The sequence below is a fragment of the Sminthopsis crassicaudata genome, chromosome 1, assembly GCF_048593235.1.
Source record: "Sminthopsis crassicaudata isolate SCR6 chromosome 1, ASM4859323v1, whole genome shotgun sequence".
Lineage (NCBI taxonomy): Eukaryota > Metazoa > Chordata > Mammalia > Dasyuromorphia > Dasyuridae > Sminthopsis > Sminthopsis crassicaudata.
In genome coordinates this window covers 651,044,249-651,064,716 of record NC_133617.1, presented here as the reverse complement: position 1 = coordinate 651,064,716, position 20,468 = coordinate 651,044,249, and the positions used below count along the sequence as shown (strand labels likewise).

Genomic DNA, 20,468 nt, shown 5'->3' with positions numbered 1-20,468 from the left:
AGATCATATGTATAAAGGAAAATATCAATGTTGATCTATATCTTGTAGCCAACTGTCAGCCTAGAGTTCCAGATAATCTTCAGCTATGAGGTAACTGCATTAAGGATAGTAAGTTCAGCAGTATGAGAAAGGTAACACTGATAAAGATTACTGATATCCTTCACACATAAATCTCTACTTTTTCTTTTTTGTTCTGTCAAGATTTATAAGGACAATCAATAATGTGAATACAAAAATTGGAATGAATATAAAGTTGTAAATATTTACAACCATGAGAAAAACTAATCTGTTGTTAGCAATGTAAAAGAATATGGATTGAAAACAAAATTCCTCAAATCAAAATTAATATACTTATGATTTTGAAAATTCTTTTACATAGTCCATGATTAGCAAAATTTAGCCCCTTTCAATGGAGAAAAATATCCTATATATATCACAGATTGGTAGACATGTCTTAGAACAGCAATATTTTTTAAAGAATTCCACAATTCAAAGCAAAGAGGGAAAAGGACAAGTAGGGAGGCACACATTTTAGGCTTACAATAATAACACAGTCAATTCTTGATCATTTTCTAGAAGGTCCACTGATTTTTTTCTACTTCCCACTAATATTATTTAAATGTTGCCTCCTAAAATTTCTAGAAAACTTTAGTCTTATTAGCCAGAATACTAAGGTTTTTTTTTTAATCAAATTGTGGTTCTACTACCACAAAATGTCCAAACTATTTAAATATCTCTATTATCTCTTTTTCTTTTAGATGAATTACAACTAAGTAGAAATGCACATGAGGAAAGAGAAGGCACTAGTTTATAAGTCAATGAATTTCTTTCAAAATTAACAGCACCCAGCATAGAGTGAAAAGGCCCAAAGAATTTGATAAGGGATGGCCTAGAGAGGTAGTGGATGTTGGAAAACCAGTACTTCGCTCAAGTTCAAAATTCTATATACTGTCAGAATATGAGATGTAAGCACAAAAATCCATCTTGAAGACAAATGCTATATTTTAAAAATAATTCACAGTACTTCTTCCCTTCATTAGAAAAGAGAATCAAGAATTGATTGTATCAAACCTATTATATAAAATATGTCAGGCAACATAAATGGGAAATATGTCAGAAATGAAACACATTTTTTCCTCAAATGTTTTAAAGATGAAGAAAAACACATAGATATTCCAAGAAGATCTGAAGATGGTACCCATCCTCCCCCATTTTACAGCTTAATATTTTTTATTTCAACCACTAAAGTTACAATATATAGCAAAAACAAAACAAAACAAAAAAAAAAAAACAAAAAAAAAAAAAACCTGAATTTCATTTCTGACTTTGAATCAATACTTTAAAAAAATGTAATGTAGAGTATGTACCATACCTATCTTTGATCTGTCTGGCAGCCTTGGAGCAAGTCAGGGGGAAGAGAAAGAAGGCAGTTAGTACTTTCATGCAACTTTCAAATGCAGTAACATGCAAGAAAAGTTAGAATACAAACTCTGCAGCAGCTTAGTTAACATTAACTAAAACCCAAGTTATCAATAAATTTTATGAGACAATATTCTTATAAACTCACAAATTTTTGTTAGTTTAATGTTAGATCTGTAGTAATAGATTAGGACTCAGATAAATCAGTTCAAATGAAGGTCAGCATAGCAATTTAGACCAACTTCAAGAGACTCTGAGCACATTTTATTTATACTTTTGGATAATTTAACTAGGTGGACTTTATATAAAAGCTGAATGGAGAAATGCACAAAACCACTTATAATTTTGGTGCTCCAAAATTGTTACCTATTCAACTGCTGCCAAATTTATTCCTTTGTATCTTAGTGTGGTTTCTATAAATTATCTCAAACAAGGGCTAGAATTATTTATTTCTCCTCTCTCTGAAACTGGGAGTCATCCAAAATATTTATCAGTAAATCATTAGCAATACTTTAAAAGGTAAAAGAAAGAACAAAATGTTTTGTAACCTTTCAGCAGATCAAAACAAAATGATCAACAAACCAAAAAATATAAAGAGATTTTTTAAAAAGTACAATGCTGGAAGAAAAGGACCCATGTGTCCTGTATTAGTAAAGGAGAAGAGATTGGATTTCTATAGAAAACTGACTTATCATGACTCATAATCTGAACTGAACTTCTGTAATCTGATGGTTTTGCTTGTTGCCAGACAAAACTATTGCCTATTGAAGCATTTATTTACTCTCCATTTTATACTACTCTTTCTTAATCTCTCTCACACACCCACCTTATAAAACATTACTTCCCTTCTTGTACTCTATAATCTGGCAAAATTGGTGTTCTTGCTATCTTTCACACAGTGCACTGCATCTCCTGTTTTTATATCTTTGTTGTTCCTCAATGACCAGAAGTTACTTCCACATCACTTTTGCCTCTTAGGATCACTTGTTTCCTTTAAATCTTTGTTTATCTGATGCTTATGTGGAGCATTTCCTGATCTCCCCACTAAAAATCATTTTGTATTTATTTTATTTATAGTTTTATATGCATATTTATGTCCATGTTATTTACCCCATAAAACATAAGATTTTTGAAGATAAGACCTATCTTATTTTTGTCTTTATATTCTCAGTATCTAGCACAGTGCCTGGCATATAGAATTTAATAAATGCTTGTGCATACTAATTTTTCCCCCTACTCTTTGCTTTAAAAATAATTATGTGGGATTCATTCATTTATTCCATAACATTTATTAAGTGCCTTCTATTTGCCAGGCACTGTAATAAGTATTGGGGGCATTATGCTAAAGGAGGAAATTTATATTCTATAAATGCAAAGGATATTAATACAAATTTATTCCTAAATTAATAAATGTTTGTTCATTAGTCGATTCTGAACTCCCATTTTGCAGTACCACTTAAGCAAACAAGCCATTTGAAGATGTAGGAAAATGATATTACTGGAAATGTAGCAAGACTAATATAAATGTTCTCTCTTTGTTAGAGCATCAGCTTAAAATATTTCAATTAAAATGAATACCCTCTTCAAATCATTTTGCAGGTTCACAGATTATGAGCTAAAATTCAACTGTATATATATTTTCAAGTGACTGAATAAGAGGTGGAAGTTTATTCTTAGAGATGATTCAGTTAACAATAGATCAAAACACCATGCTTTATTAAATTATCAAATATTTTGTTTAACTAAAGTAATGATAAAGTATGATGTAGTAGAAGAAACACTAGCCAGGAAGTGGAATCCTAGTCTAGACATAGCTTTGCTATTAAACATACTGTGCACCTATGGCAAATCATGTCATCTCTTTATAGCTCCATTTTCTCATTTGTAAAATGAGGGTTTAGGGATTATCCCTAAAAGCTCATTCCCTCTATGATGTGCTTTTCTGTCACCTATTGTTTTTCAATCTCAAAAACATACTTCAGCTACCCTAAAACTCAATCGATAAATTTTAAAATTGTATTTCTAGTAAAAAGAAAATTTTCATTTTAAATTATACTAAAGAATACAATTTAGTATGTAAACCAAGCAAAATATTAAATTTCTCTATAGCTCACTATTTTTATTTAACACATGTGACAATTAATACCTTTTTAAATTAATTACTACAAAGAACAGGTTCATCAAATAATATCTGTAGAATACCTTGCCTCAAGCTGAAAAAATCCCCCAAAATATGTAGAAAATTAATTTTTAAGTGTTTTCGGATCCAAAAATCACAGAAGAAATAAGCACATCCATCCACCTAATCAACATAGGTAAAGCACAAGATTTATGTCAGTGGACAATTTTATTTTTATTAATTTTATTTCATTTAATAAAACTGAAAAATAAATTAAAAATTACTCCAGTATTCCAAACATATCATGAAACATAAATTTTAACTCATACTCTATGTTCTCTACTACATACATACATATTTATTGTTAATTCTATTCTAAGGAATTTGATATTATATGACTTTAAAGGGAAAGATCACAAGGTCTTAGATTAAGAGCTGCAAAAATCTTAGAAGTTATCCATCTTCCCCTATTTTATAATGAGAAAACTGAGACCCAAAATTTCAAGATAGTAGAGTAAGATGTTTTAGGAGAATAACTCCCAAACTTTACTCCACTTAACCAATAAGTAATAAGCCACATATGGGTTATATTAATTAAAACTATAGGGGAAAAAAAAAAAAGAGAGAATGTAACTAGGGTATGAGCAACTATGGGAGTAGAGAAGACCCAGCAGTGAAAAAACTACTCTTCCATGCAGACCAATGGAGAGGCAGGAGAGTAGAAATAATCAAATGAGCTGTAGTCATTCCCCTGTAGAATTTCCAGTGGATAATATATCATTATAATTCATCAGAAGAAAAAATAATCTTCAAAACGTATCAAAAAAACTTAATAACAAAAATGAAGTGAGATGAGACACAATTTGCCACTATGCTAATAGATCAATAGGACAGAGGAAAGACTTTTATCTTGTGTGAAGTATATGGAGAAAAAAAATTTTAAAATCTGCTTAGCACAAGTTCCTTCTAGCTCTAAAACTTAGAAACCATGAACAGGAGACAAAATTCCAGAAAAGATTGGGAGGAGAATAAAATAAAGAAGTAGTAAACTGATACTTTTTAGAAAAGGACATCATATGGAAGTGGATATCTTCAACATAAAGAAGATCCAACTCACTTCCAGTTGATCAATGATGGACAGAAACAACTACACCCAGAGAAGGAACACTGGGAAGTGAATGTAAATTGTTAGCACTACTGTCTATCTACCCAGGTTACTTATACCTTTGGAATCTAATACTTAATGTGCAACAAGAAAATGGTATTTACACACATATATTATATCTAGGTTATATTGTAGCATATGTAAAATGTATGGGATTGCCTGTCATCAAGGGGAGGGAGTAGAGAGAGGGAGGGGATAATTTAGAAAAATGAATACAAGGGATAATATTATAAAAAAGAAATTACTCATGCATATACTGTGAAAAAATTATAAATAAATATATATATATATATATATATATAATTAAAAAAAAGAAAAGGACATCATAAATGAATATTACTCAAAGTTAACAAAATGGATTGGAGGGAGAGGTAACATATATAAAGAGAATTCTAAATCATATTCCTATCTGGTATGAAAAAAGAGAAAAAATGTCTAATAAGGAAGAGTGAAAGAATAATAATTTAAATAAACTTAAGAAATGTGGATAAGAAAAGGAAAATAGGGAGAAGGGAAAGGGGAAAATGGGAAGTATGAAAGAACCTGTGAGAAAGCTATGATTAAGTAAGTATAAGCAAAAACATTAGAAATCAAGCAAAGAGGGGAAAATCAACATGAAATAATGTTGTTGTTGTTGTCTTTGTTTTTAAAAGGACAGTCTGGATCTCAAATTTCATTGGTGTAGGAAGTGTAAAAACCCATTCCACAAGGACACATACTGACAACTCTGTGAATTGTCCATGGTCACACAACTACCTATGTTTCAGTGACATGACTGAAACAAGATCTTACTAATTTTAATATTAGTGTGCATTACTTAAATTAAATGAAGAAAAACATAAATGTAACAATTTTACCCTTGAATATGAATGGATTCAACTTCTCAATAAAAAAATGAGAAAAAATATACAATGGATAAGAAAACAAAACCCTATAATTTGTTGCATATCCGAAATTCAAATTTTAAAAATAAAGACTATACAAAACTAAGACAAGGAGCTGGGGAAAAAATACTATATCTCAAATATTTCTTCTTAAAAGGAGCATTACAATCATGATTTCAGAAAAAGCGCCCCCCCAAAAAAAAAAACAAACCTATGCAATGTCAAGAAGCTTAAAGAAACTACAATATGCCTGAAGGTCTCTAGCTAATGAAACAAAATTACTATTAATATATGTGTGTGTGTGTGTGCACGCGCATACACATATACATCCCTAAATGGCTTGATAGCTAAGTTCTTAAAAGAAAAGCTAAAATAAATCACCAAAATTCTGAGGCCCAGTTTTTAGAGTAAAGAATTTTTTTAAACATCTTTTTAATACATCTTAAACTCATCAAGTACCAGTTATTGTATTAAGATCTTGAAAGCAGAGCAGTAAAATAAGCCTTGGAACCCCAAGGAGCAAACAAATTCAAAGCATTTATTTTTCAAAAGGCACCAATAATTTCATAGAATAAAACTTTTCTGAATCATGATTGCTACATCTATAACCAATTAATTCCTATGTTAAGAAATTATGCAGCACCTTCAGTGTCATCTGGCTCTCTTTTAATGTATTTAATATATACCGATCTATGAAACATTACATATAATGAATGTCAGTTGTTTTTTTTTTTTTTTTAAATATGCTAGTTTTATTGAGCTTTTTTCTTCCCTTTTAAAGTATTTTAAGGGATGGATATCTGAAAGGTATTGGGGAGGAATATTACAGGAAATGGAGATGATGGAAAAACAAGATTTTAGTTATTCATCTGCACAGTTTTGAGGCTCTTTCATTTTTTGATTTGATCCATATTTTCCAAGTATACCATCTTCCCTTATGCACATTTTCATAAAATCACAGAATTTAGAACTGAGATGGGCCATAAAGATTCTTCACATAACCTCCCTATTTTTCTACTGTTACTTATATTGACCTATAAAGATAAAGCTTTTGTGCCATCTGTTTACTGATGGTCACAACAAACAATTGAAATTTAGATAACTAAGTATGTCATTAAATTATGTTTCTTATTACCATTGGACCCAGTATGAAACCAACTCAACCACTTTGTTTATTCATCCCCCAAGATAAGAGTCTGTAAGTACTGTATTTAGCTTGCCAGAGAGAGACAGCGGGAGACAGAGAGAGACAGAAAGTCAGAGAAAGAGACAGAGTCAGACAGACGGACCGAGAAAAAAAAATGCTTTAACAGTTAGACATTACAGGGAACAGCAACCCTGCAGATAGAGAGCTGTCCTCATTCAGGAAGATCTGAGTTCAGGTTTCACTTCTGAAACATAATTGTTATGTGACTTAGTGAATCATTTAACTTTTCAATGATTTAAGCAATTTTTAATTTTTATTTTTATTTAACTTTTTAAAATAACTTATTTTGCCCAATTTTCATGTAAAAACAATTTTAATGCTTGGATTTTCTTAATAATTTGAGTATCCAATATTCTAGCTACCTAGCTTCTCTTTCCCTTCATTGAGATAATAAACAATTTGATATATTTTATACATGTGCAATTACATAAAATATATTTCCATATTAGTCATGTTGTGAAAGAAAACACAGGCTGCTCCACCCAAAAAAATAAAAAGAAAGTGAAAAACAGTATGGAATCTGTTTTCAAACTCCATCAGTTCCTTCTCTGGAGAGGGATAGCATTTTCATCACAAGTCCCTTGGAATTATCTTAAGATTAATGTATTGTTGTGTTCTCAGCTAAGTCAATCACAGTTGATCATTATACAATACTGCTGTTTTGTGTAAGATGTTATCCTGATTCTGCTTCATAAAGCTTTTTTTTTTTTTTTTCCCCCACTGAGGCTAGGGTTAAGTGACTTGCCCAGGGTCACACAGCTAGGAAGTGTTAAGTGTCTGAGACCAGATTTGAACTTGGGTCCTCCTGAATTCAATGCTGGTGCTCTATCCACTGCGCCACCTAGCTGCCCCCATATAGCTTTTTTAAAAAGTATCCTGCTCTTCATTACTTTAACATAGTACTATTCCATTATAATCATACACAATTTGATTGCTACTCCCCAAATGATGAGGATTTTGAATTTTTTTTCCATTACAAAAAGAGCTACTATAAATATGTTATACAAATAAGTCCTTCATCCTCCCATTTTTAAAATCTCTTTGGGAAACTGTAATGTTCTCTTCTCTAAATTATAATCATTCTCTGGGAGCAAGTTTCTTAGAGGGCTTCTGAAGGCAGCCTTAGTTTCAGTTCAGTTCAATAATCCCAAATGCAGCCAGGAGTTGAAGTCCAGATCCTTTATTTTCTCCTTCAAAGTTTTGAATCTTTTCCTGGGGCCCGGTTAGCTTTCTTAGAGGCCTATCTCTCTCCTTGGTTCCGAGAGCTCTCTCTGAATGTCTCCAGCCAGCACAAAAGTGGAAGTTGGAATGAATCTTCTCCGCCTTCAAGAGTGGGATTGTGGACTCCTGACTTGTGAATCTCCTGGAAGTCCAAGAGTGGGCTTGTCCTTTAGTGGGCTTGTGAACTCCTCCTTATATATATGCTCTCTAAAGTGTGAACTCCTTTAAAGGTGTGAACTAAGTATATAAGCATTAGCACCTTGTTTTAAGTTCTTGCCCATAATAGGAAACAGGCCTAGTAGTGCAATCGATGGGTCAAACAGTATGTATAAGTTTAAAGCCCTTTGGGTATAATTCAAAGTTGCTCTCCAGAATGGGTTGGATACAGTCACAATTTCACCAATAGTGCAGTAATTTCCTAGTTTTCCTACATCCACTCCAACACTTATCATTTTCCTTTTCTGTCATAACAGACAATCTGATAGGTGTGAGGTGGAACTGCAGAATTGTTTTAATTTGCATTTCTCTAATCAATAGTGAGTTAAAACACTTTTTCATGTGAATATTAATAGTTTTGATTTCTTTGATTTCTTATCCTTTGACAACTGACAAGTCAATTGGGATATGACTTGTATTCTTATAAATTTAACTCAGTTCTCTATATATTTGAGAAATGAGGCCTTTATTATATGAAACGCTTATTGTAAAAAGAAAAAAAATTTCCCTAGTTTTCTGCTTTCCTCATAATTTTGATTGCATTGGTTTTATTTATGCAAAACCTTTTTAATTTGACATAATCAAAATTATTCACATTTCATAAAGCCCTTTATCTCATTTGGTACTAAATTCTTTCCATACCCACAAATATGACAGATAAAGCATTCCTTGCTCTCCTAATTTGTTTATGGTATAACCCTTTATGTCTAAATCATGTACCCATTTTGATTTTTTCTTGGCATGCAAAGTGAGATGTTGGTCTATAATTCATTTCTGCCAAACAATTAGCTAGTTTTCCCAGCAAATTTTTTGAGCACTGCATTCTCTTTCTAAAAGATCAAATCTTTCAGTTCTTCAAACACTAGATTACTATGATCATTAACTATTTTGTGATGTGTGCATAATCTATTCCACTGATCCATCACTCTATTTCTTAGTGAATTCCAGATTGTTTTGATGATTACTACTTTGTAATACAGTTTGAGACCTGGTACAATTAATGCACCTTCTTTCACAATTTTGTCATTAATTCTCTTTAATTTTTGACCTTTTGTTCTTTTAGTTTTTCTAACTCTACAAAATAATTTCTTGATACTTTGGTATGGCACTGAATAAATTTAGGTAGAATGTCATTTTTATTATATTAGCAGAGTCTACTCATGAACAATTAATGTTTTTCCAATTGTTTAGATGTGACTTTATATGAAAAATATTTTGTAATTGTATTCATATAATTCCTGGCTTTGTCTTAGCAAGGAGTTCCGAGTGTTTTATATTGTCTACAATTATTTTAAGTGGAATTTCTCTTTCTATCTTTTGCCACTGGACTCTGCTGGTAATATATAGAAATCCCAATGTTTTACATGGACTAATTTTATATCTTGCAACTCTGCTAAAGTTCTGAATTATTTGGGCCCAATAGCTTATTTAGCTGACCTTACTAAGATGTGTAATGGGAGCACAAAGGGTTTTGAGTTCTTTAATATAGGTTTGAGTCCTATTATCCTAGAAACAAGGGGGCTTGCACCCCTATTTTTTATCCTATCAAGATAACTCTTTTGTTAACTCTTAAATAGTTTCTAAGTGGATTCATCACTAAGTATAATATTGTATTGTATTATCTGCAAAAGAATGATTCTTTTGTTTCCTCATTGCCTATTCTAATTCCTCCAATTTCTTTTTCTTTGCCCACTACAGTAACTAATGAGCATATCTAGAACAATGCTGAATAAAAATAGTGGTGATAATGGGCATCTTTGCTTTACCCCTGAACTTATTGGGAAGCCTCCTCACTATCTCCATTACATATGCTTACTGATTATTTTAAACAGATATTACTGTTTTCATTTTAATGAAAGCTTCATTTATTCATATGCTCTCTAGCATGGAATAGGAATAGGTATTGTACTTTGTCAAAAACTTTTCTACAACTATTAAGATAATGTTGATTTCTGTTGGTTTTGATATCAATTTGTCAATCTTGCTGATAAAGTTTTCCTAGTACTGAATCAGTGCTATCTTTCTTGTATAAATTCCATCCGGTCACAGTATGTATTTTTTAGCATATATTGCTATAATCGCTTTACTAGTATTTCATTTTAAAAGTTTACATCAAGAGACAGCTAGTTGGTGTAGTTGGATAGAGCACCAGCCCTGAAGTCAGGAGGACCTGAGTTCAAATCTGCCCTTAGACATTTAATATTTCCTGGTTGTGTGACCCTGGGCAAGTCATTTAATCCCAATTGCCTCAGGGGGAAAAAAGTTTACATTAATATTTATTAAAGAAATTGGTCAAAAATTTTCTTTCTGGTTTAGGTATTAATTCTAAATTTGTTCCGTAAAAGGAATATGGAAGGACTCTTTTGCTTATTTTTTTTTTTTTACTGCAAAAAGTTTATATTGTACTAGAATTAATTGTTCTTTAAATATTTAATAATATTTATAATAATAATAAAATTATTATAATATATAATAATAAATATATAATTATTATAATGTATAATATATAACAATGTAAGTAATAATACTATAGTAAATATTTAATAATACAATAATACATCCACTTGTAAATCTTAATAGAGCTCACCGATGTCTTATCAATTTTTTTCTAAGATAAGATTAATTTAAGAATACTATTTTCCCTTTCTATTAATCTGAGATATTTTTGTTTTTGTAATTATTCATTCATTTCACTTAGATTGATCAATTTCATTAACATATAATTGGGCAAAATAACATCTAATAATTGTTTTAATTGCAACTTCATTGATGGTAAATTTACCCTTTTCATTTTTGAGAGTGGTAATTTAGCTTTCTATTTTAAAAAAGTTAAATGTTAATTTTACTATTTTTTCATAAAATCAGCTTCTAGTTTTATTTATGAGTTCAATGGTTTTTTCCTAGCTTTCAACTCTACTAATCTTTCCTTTGATTTTCAGGATTTCTAATTTGGTATTTAACTGGAGATTTTTAATTTGTTCTTTTTTTTTAAGTTTTATTTTTATTGTTGTTTCATTCCCATTCATTGATGTTCTATTTATTGTTTTAAGTGTTTAGAGACATAAATTTCTCCCTAAGTACTGCTTTGGATTCATCTCATAAATTCTAGTATGTTCTCACATTGTTGTCATTCTCTTTAATGAAGTCATTGATTGCTTCAGTAATTTGCTATTTGACCCACTCCTTGTTTATTATTAGTTTATTTAGTTTCCAATTAATTTTTAATTAGGCTTTCACAGCCTTTATGGCATTATGGCCTAAAAGAATGTATTTAATATTCCTGCTCACTTGCATCTGGTTGTGAGATTTTATGCCCTAAAACATGGTTACTTTTTGTGTAGAATCCATATACAGCTGAGAAAAAGTTATTTCTTTTCTATTCCCATTCAGTTTTCTCCCAAAATCTATAATATCCAACTTTCCTAAAATTTGATTTACCTCCTTAAATTCTTTCCAATTTATTTTTTTTAATTACATTTATCTAGTTCTTTTAGGAGAGAGATGAGATCTCCCATTAGAATAGTTTTACTCTATATCCTCCTGTGACTCACTTAACTTCTTTAAAATTTTGGATGTTATATCATTTTATGCATATATATTTAGCATTACTATTACTTCACTGTCTGTGGCAATGAACTTTTTCTACTTGTCAACTACATTTTCACCCAAGAAATTTTTATATTATCCTGGGTATATAGTTATATTAAATAGGTATACAAATCAAATATTTACTGATGATAAGTCATAATTTCAAGACCAGAACATTCATTTATGTAACTCCATATGGATAACAACGCACAGTTTAAGGAACTTGAGTATACAGTAACTTTTACTAAGGTGTAGTTTCCTTCCATTAGATCTTCTGATTAGATTTATTTTTTGCTTTTGCTTTGTCTGAAATCATTATCTCTATCCTTGACTTTTTTTTTTTCTTTTTTTTTAATTCAGCAGAAGTATAGCAGATCCTGCTCCAGTCCTTTATCTTTACTCTGGGTGTGTCTCTTTGCTTCAAATCTGTTTCTTATAAACACCATATTTGTAAGATTCTGGTTTTTAATTCAATGTGTTATCTGCTTCCACTTTATGGCTGAGCTCATCCCACTCACATTCAGCATTGTATTATTGTATACCCCAACTCCATTTATCCTTTTCTCGGTTTATCCTATCCCTCCTCATAATTGTTTTGCTTCTAACCAGTGTCTCCCCCAATACATCCCTATTCTATCAGTCCCACACCTTCTATTATTCCCTTTCCAAATTCCTGAAGTGTAAGAAAATTTTATACCCTGTTGAGTGTTTGTTATTCTCTCTTTCATTCAATTCCAGGAAAAGAAAAGATTCAAGAATTGCCTACAACTCCCTAACCCCACATCTTCCCCTCCACTGTAAAAGCTCTTTCACATTTCTTTTCTCTTTCTCCCAATGTATCCCTCTTTTTCAGTCCTTCAATTTTTTTGAAAATCATCCCAACACAATCAGCTCACACTCATACCTTTTAAAAAGATTATTTTTATTGCCCCAATAATGATAAAGATTCAAGAATTAAAAGTATTTTCTTTACACAGTGGAATGTACACAGTTTAAGATTTCTCTTTTGCTTTCATTTTTGCTTCTCTTGAATCCTGGGTTTGAATGGATTCTTTTTCAGCTCTACTCTTTTCATTAGAAATGCCAGAAAGTCCTCTATTTCACTAAATATTTTCCCTGAAAGATAACACTCAATTTTTCTGGTAAATGATTCTTGGTTATAATCCCAGCTTCTCTGCCCTCTGGAATATTAAGTTCTAAACCTTCCAATTTTAATCATGTGGCTTCATGACATTTGAACTTTTTTCTCCTTGATCTGGGAACTGTGGAATTTGGCTATAATATTCCTAGAAGTTTTCATTTGTGGATCTCTCTGGATGTGATTGGTAGATTCCTTCTATTTTACTCTCTGGTTCTAGGATATCAAGGTTAGTTTTCCTTGATAATTTTTTGACATATGATGTCTAGATTCCTTTTTTTGACCATGGCTGTGAGGTAGTTAAATAGCTTTTTGAGGAAATTGGGGTTAAATAATTTGCCCAGGGTCACAAAGCCAGTGTCTCAGGCCAAATTTGAACTCAGGTCCTCTTGACTCCAGGGATGATGCTCTATCCAATGTACTATCTAGCTATCCCTACTCTAATAATTCTTAAATTTCCTCTCCTCAATCTATTTTCCAGGTCAGTTCTTTTTTTTCCAATGATATATTCCAATTGAAAGCTTCTAGATCTTACAGAGCTTTCAATTATTTCAAATGGAATGATATAAGGAGCAGTTTAGTCACTACTGTTCTGGTCTGTGCTCTAGTTTAGGAATAAACGAAATTGTCACCAGGATACCTGCTCCCTTCAGCTAAACATTCTAGTGTGCTAATGGCTCTTTCTCCCTTTGAAAGTGTGACATAGGGCACCTGAATCTTTATATGGACAATGCAATAAAAGTCCCATACCCAATGCCAACAAAGTATCCCCTATAATCTCCTTCTGACCAGTCCTTCTAGACTTCTCTGTCTAGTCTCCTTACTATGTGTAGGTTGAAAGTCCTAAAATCATGGTTGCTCATTCAGTCATCTTCAAAGCCTGAAGTGACTTGCTGGAGCAGGGTTTCACCACTGTTTTACCTAGATGCTGACTGTGCTAGATTGGAGGGAGAGGGAAAGAGAGAGGGAAAGAGAGAGAGAGGGAGAGAGAGGGAGAGAGAGAGAGGGAGAGGGAGGGAGGGAGGGAGGGAGGGAGGGAGGGGGAGAGAGAGAGAGAGAGAGAGAGAGAGAGAGAGAGAGAGAGAGAGAGAGAGAGAGAGAGAGAGAGAGAGAGAGAGAGAGGGAGAGAGAGAGACTGACTTCCTGTTGATCTTCTAAATTATCTTAGTCTGGAAAAGACTAATTCTTTCCATTTTCCATCCTTTTGTTGATTCTGCCACTCTAAAATTCATTTTGAAGCATTATTTTAAAGTTATTTAGAGGGGGATTTGAAAAAGCTCAAGTGGCTTCCTGCCTTTACTCATCATCTTTGCTCTGCCTCCTATGTAATTTTCTAATACTCAAAAATGCAGAAAAAATGCTACCTTTCATTACTAGAGGGAAATTCCTAAACTACATTCCTTCCACCAATGTCCACAAATCCATACAATTCCTTTATCCATCAGTGTTCATTTCCTATTTATTTTGGGTTTTATTTTTTATTTCACTTATTCCAGCAAGAATGTTAACATGAAAATGAGTTAATTGTTCCAAAAGTGTTTTAATTCTGTTGTTGGCACAGAGGTATAATGCAGACTATCAAAAGTTAAATTAAAATGAGTAAAGTTTAAAAAAAATTTATATATCTTTTAGTACTCTCTACTATCTTTTCCCACATTTTACAATAATCACTACAGACAAAGCTTCTGAGAAGCTTTACAAAAATGAAAACTATTTTATATTTTTATCTATTTCATTGTTTGCTATTCCCATCCCCAAGATTTTTATGTGGTAACCAACCTTTTGATAATGATACTCTGCTCTTAATTATGCTAGTTTTTGGACAGTCAACATAATAGTCTGTCATTAGATTCATACTCAAAACCTTTTTAGTTCAATAACTGACATTTATAAGTTACTGAGACTCAAAAAAAAATGCATCATATGTAACAATGTGCTAATGAGCCTCTTCTTATATATGGTCAGGATACAAACATACAATCCAATATTGTGTTAAAGCCTTTCCCACTTGAGAGAATCTGCTAGAGCCTGCATATGATTATAGACTTCAAGAACCTTTGGTCACCTCTCATGATGAAGCATCACAGTAATATTTTAGTAATAGTTTGTTTATTTACATACAATACTCAAAAGGTTACTGAAAAAATCTATTCATTTTAAACTAGAGATGTCTCATGTAGTCCAGTCTGTCCTAAGTCTGCCCAGATAAAAACAAAAGAATAATTCAAGTGACAGTAGAGTTCTGAACCTTAAAGACCACTTTACAGAGTACAATATTATTCTTTTAAGAATATTAGCAGGAAAAAGAAAATTCCAAATGACTGTAATAATTTTTTCCTACAATGCAAAAAATAATGTTGTGAAATGTGGCAAGTAGAAAAGATGGTGCAATTCAAACACATAGCCCAATGCCCTCATTTTACATATGATAAATCTTGGTCCCAAATTTAAGTGGTTTTTATTTGTTCAAGTTACACTTCTTGTTTATGGAGGAACTATTACTAGATTCTAGTCTCAAGTTCCTAATTCCAAAATTCTTGGGTAAAAACTCTCTCCTGGGTGAAAACTTGAAAGATGTAGATTGTATATAAAAATCATACTTAGGCAATTGGGAATTGTAATAAAACTAAAAAGGATTGATGCCATGTTACCAGCTTAACTAGAGCATTATAACACTGGTCATCTTAGGAAAAGCTAATGAAAAAAAAATTTGGTCAATCCAAACAAATTATGTCCAATTCCTATATATAGTGGCCTATTGATAGTGTGAGCCAAAGGGCAATTAGAAACTCTCTATTAAAAATCTCATTTGTTTCTTCAATATAAAATGGAAATTTGTTCTACTCTATGTCACATAAGTTGTTCATACTTTGGATAAGTTTGAAAAATCAAGAGAACAAAACTTTAACTTTAATTCTAAACACTAAATTATATTAAGACCAACTTAAAAACAACTTGGAGAAAAGGAAGGGAAGAAGCTTGTATGAATTATTCAAATCAAAATTGTAAAATATATAAAAAAGAAAATTTTGACTATTTCTAATAAGTCCAATCTAGTTTTAATACATATAAGAAAATAATATTTATTCTATCACAATACAAACTAAATGTCTGGTTATTTCTATCTGATTTTGTTATTTGTCTATACCATAAACAGATACAAAGTTTCATGTGATTATAGACACTTCTCATGATAAAGCATCACAATAAGATTTTAGTGATGGTTTCTTTATTTACATAGAATACTCAAAAGATTACTGAGAAATCTACTCATTTTAAACTAAAGGTGTTAGAGTTTTTAACTATGAGAGATGGAAGAGAATTTTTCTAAAATATGTTGTATATTTCTTTGTTCTCTTAACTTTAGAATATTTAAAAATATTTATCTCCTTTGGCTAGGATATATCATCATGAACATTACTGTACTTTTATGCAACACAATTATGACCCTCAAAGCTACAGAAGCAATACTTGTCACTATACAAAAAGTCATAGAAACCTATACTTTTTTAAGCTCTCTTCTCTGCTTTGAATATAACTTCTAGTGTTTGCTCCTTCCCATCAAGCTATCTGCAATAACTTTTTACTAATGTAAATAGACTCAGTTTTCTTCCTTCTTCCACCTAAATTAGTTGTTTCTGATCTGGTCAGGTCTAGGAATCAAACAACCAAGATCACTAACTTTATGTGTCAAAGAATAGTAAATAGGCACTAAAAATTCCTATTAAAGTATATGAGTTTTAATTGAATTATTTTAGCTACTCTGGGACCTTTTACACTTCTTTCCGGACTCATTGAGGTAGTCAGATAAGTGCCTCCAAAACAAAAGGGTTTGTTTGTTTGTTTTTGTTTTTTTTTACACAGATTTTTTTTTTTTAAATAACCTCTTTTAATGCCTTTGTTTAACAAGTTCTTTATTTGACAATAGTAAAAAGCTAAACTTGAGCCTAATTCTTCTCCTATTTAAGAAGTTAATGGCATAGCATAAGTAAAAATAATTCTCTTAAATCAACAAAAAAATTAAATATTTTATTACTCTGCCTTGAAAAATAGGATCTGTTTTTCATATCTTAATTTTAAAGGACAGCAAAAGGATGAAAAAGAAAGCTCAAAACAGAAGTAATCTGTCATAATTTTTAAAAGGTTATTTTATTAATGGAGTAGATAATAAAATGTGGTATTATGTATCCTTCTAAATATGATGTTCATATCCCATAATTCTTTCCAGCATTGTAAAGCCAATACATGTTAGAGCAAGTGATCATTTGTTTCAAGCAATTGTGATCTTCTCCATGCTTTCCTTCTTTGTTAGAGTAGCCACACTGGATTAATAAACATTGGCTATTTTAAATATTTCTCTTTCTCAGAAAGTTTTATCAGCCCTAAAAGTCACCAAAAATTTACTTTAAAGAATAGTCATGTTAGTGCAATTTCAAAAGTTATTTTTTTAATCTAATGTTCCTCACTACATGTTACTATACAAAGAAAAATTACTGAACACATTAACAAAGTTGAATGTGGGAGTTCTTGATAAGCAAGATAATGTAATTACAGATCTGAACTTTACTAATTGAGCAATTTAACAGATTGCTCACTGTTTTAATCACTCAATTTTGAATATAATATAAAAAAACTAATCATGTTAAAATTATCCTAATTGGAATTTTGGAATAAAAAAATTTATAAATCAGACTAAGGAACCAAAATATACCTGAATGATTATCTTTTTATATTTGAAAGACTGATTAAAACATTTTAAATAGGGTCTACATTTTTAATAAAGCATATAAACTTAATTATATTATTATTATTCTAATAGTTCATAGTTCTAAAGCATTAACAAACATCAAGCACATTATATCAAACATTTTCTTAACTTACAAAGAATTCCAAATTAAATTTTCAAAGCTTTTAGCTATTTTCTTTCATTCATTTTTATTCCCACTTGTAGTAATGTTATTTATGTACCACAAAAAAAAAAAAATGTGCTGCTATCCCAAGAAGTGCTCTTAAAATAAACTACTAACAAAGACATTTGATTAGTCATCTGAAATTTTAAGTAGTCAAAGTAAAATGAAACTTTATATAATTTGTCCATGGTTCCAAAGACTTACTCTGCTTTGGGAAAAGTACATTAACATTATACTTATCAAGAAATCCCAAGTTTGTTAGTGGTTTTAATTTATTTTTAAATATTAGTGATAAAGGGTCCAGTCCAAAACTTGTGGGGAAAGAACCAAATTTCTACATTATTTTTCTATATTAGGGTTTAAGTTGTTTTGGTTTTGTTTTCTTTCTTACTTTTGAGAATTCTTCTGGTTCCTTTATGTCTAGTGACCTGGAAGCAAATTCTAGTAGCTCTTCAGAATTCTCCAGGGCATTATTACATTGACTAAGCTGACTCTGTGGAAAAATTGAAAAATAAGAAATTTTTCTAGTATCACATGGAATTGTGATTATTCATCATACTGCATGCAATAAAAAACTCTAGCCAATGTTAACAACATAGTTCATTTTCTGTCATTTTAGAGGTTTATTCAAGAAAAATTATCCAGGAACATCTTAATCATTACAAAAAATGAAGGTTTTAATGAAATTATGATACTGTTTAGAATTAAACTCTAAAATGTCTACAACCTGAGTATAGTAACATTTTGTCCCAATATAAACAAATGCAAATTTTTTTCATCATTTATTATACTTACAAAAGAAAATATTGTTATTATTATGCAGTTGATAGTTATTGAGACAGTAAAATGAGAGGGGGGGGAGGAAGAGGGGAGAGAGCGAGTGTACACTCTGGGCTCAAAACCAAAAGCTTGAATTTGAGCACCAGCTCTGAAATTTGCTAGTTATATGACACAGGGCTCAGAGAAGTAGTTTGTCTATTTGCATCTATAAAACTTGAATAATAATGGTCCTGCCTGCCCTATAAATATGCTGTGAAGGTTAAGTTAAATAACATACATGAAAACAATTTAGGAGCCATAAAGGATTATGAGAACTTTCAGATGTCCACATAACAGCAGCCTATAAAATTCCACTGCCTTCAAGATTCCTAATCCTCTGAAATTTTGTTTCAGTTCCAATCAGTCTTCTGAAACTGTTTTTTCAAGGTTATCCACTAATAACCTACTAAATGACAAATTCAAGGTCATTTTCAAAGTTCTTATCTTCTCTGACTCCTTTGTAATATCTCACACTATTTACATACTCTTTCCTTTTTGACATTCTCTCCTTTCATGGTTTTTATAGCCCTGCTTTGTTCTGGTTATTCTTTTACCTCTCATATAAGGTTCCTTCTCAGTTCCTGTTACTTTGTTCCTCTTTTTCCTACCATTTCCTAATCTTCACATCCCTTGAGGTTCTGTTCTTGAGCCTTTTCTTTCCCCTATAACATCTACCTAGTCAATCTCCACTCACAAGAATTCAATTACCTTTATTTCCAGCTCTACCCTCCCTTGTTTGCCCAATCCCATATTTTCAACTACCTGAGAGTCCTTTCTACTTGGATATCTCATGAGAAGTTAAAACTCAACATATTTGTATCTGAATTTGTCAGCTTTCACCCAAAACCTGCCCTTTTTCTCCTATAATAAATTAATCCTACTACTACCCTTCAAGTCTTAGAATCATTTTCTTCTTCTCATTCCTTTAAAATCCAATCAGTTGCCAAATACTGCAAATTCTACCCCCAAAAGATTTATATATCTTCTCTTTCCATTCTCACTATCAGCACTCTAGTTCAAACCCTGATTACAACTTTTGACTGCTGTAATGATCTAAATGATCACCCTATCTTCAGTCCTTCCCTCCTAATTCATCTTTCACACTGACACCAAAGCAATCTACTAATTACAGAGGGGATTTGATCAGGTTACACTCTGCTAAGAAAGTAAAGTAGTTCCCTGCAACTTTGAGGCTACCTATGTGATTGTTGGGTAAATCATTTTCTAGGTCTCAATTTCCTCATCTACAAAATAAAGAACTGGGTGACATAGTGGATAGAATGTTCAGCCTGGAGTCAAGAAGACTCATCTTCCTGAGTCCAAATCTAGCCTCAGAGAGTTACTATGTGATCCTGAGAAAGCCAACCTTGTTTGCCTCAATTCTTCATCTATAAAATGAGCTGGATAAGGAAATGGCACAACCATTTCAGTATCTCTGCTAAGAAATACCCAAATGAGATCACAAAGAATGAGACAATACTGAAAAAATGACTGAACAACAAATGAAGTGAAAGGAATGGCTTGACTAGGTTACGTCCTGTTGTGGTTTAAATCTTTACACCATGTTCAATTAAAGTATAAAAATCCTCAACTTACTCAGGATCTACAATCTGGCTACCCCTTCTATTATACTGGGCAAGTCATTTCTTTGGGAATCAATTTCCTCATCTATAAATTAAGGAGGTTGCAAAAAGCCACTTAATTGTGTATACTATTTGGCTCACTGATACCTCTACAAGGCCTATATCCCAGGAGAGATCAAGTAAAGCAGAAAAGACCCAA

At 31.5% G+C, this 20,468-nt stretch overlaps 1 protein-coding gene across 5 annotated transcripts in view; it reads right to left on the bottom strand.

Annotated features, from left to right (window-relative positions):
• The window catches only part of FSD1L (fibronectin type III and SPRY domain containing 1 like), a 95,817-nt gene that overhangs the window by 49,753 nt on the left and 25,596 nt on the right, over nt 1–20,468 (bottom strand). For all 5 annotated transcript variants that reach the window (XM_074282975.1, XM_074282973.1, XM_074282974.1 and 2 more), the window contains exons 4-5: nt 18,259–18,360; nt 1,373–1,395 (exon numbers count right to left, since the gene is read on the bottom strand). In XM_074282975.1, the coding sequence (XP_074139076.1) occupies nt 1,373–1,395; nt 18,259–18,360 (125 nt within the window). The remainder of the gene's footprint in view (nt 1–1,372; nt 1,396–18,258; nt 18,361–20,468) is intronic.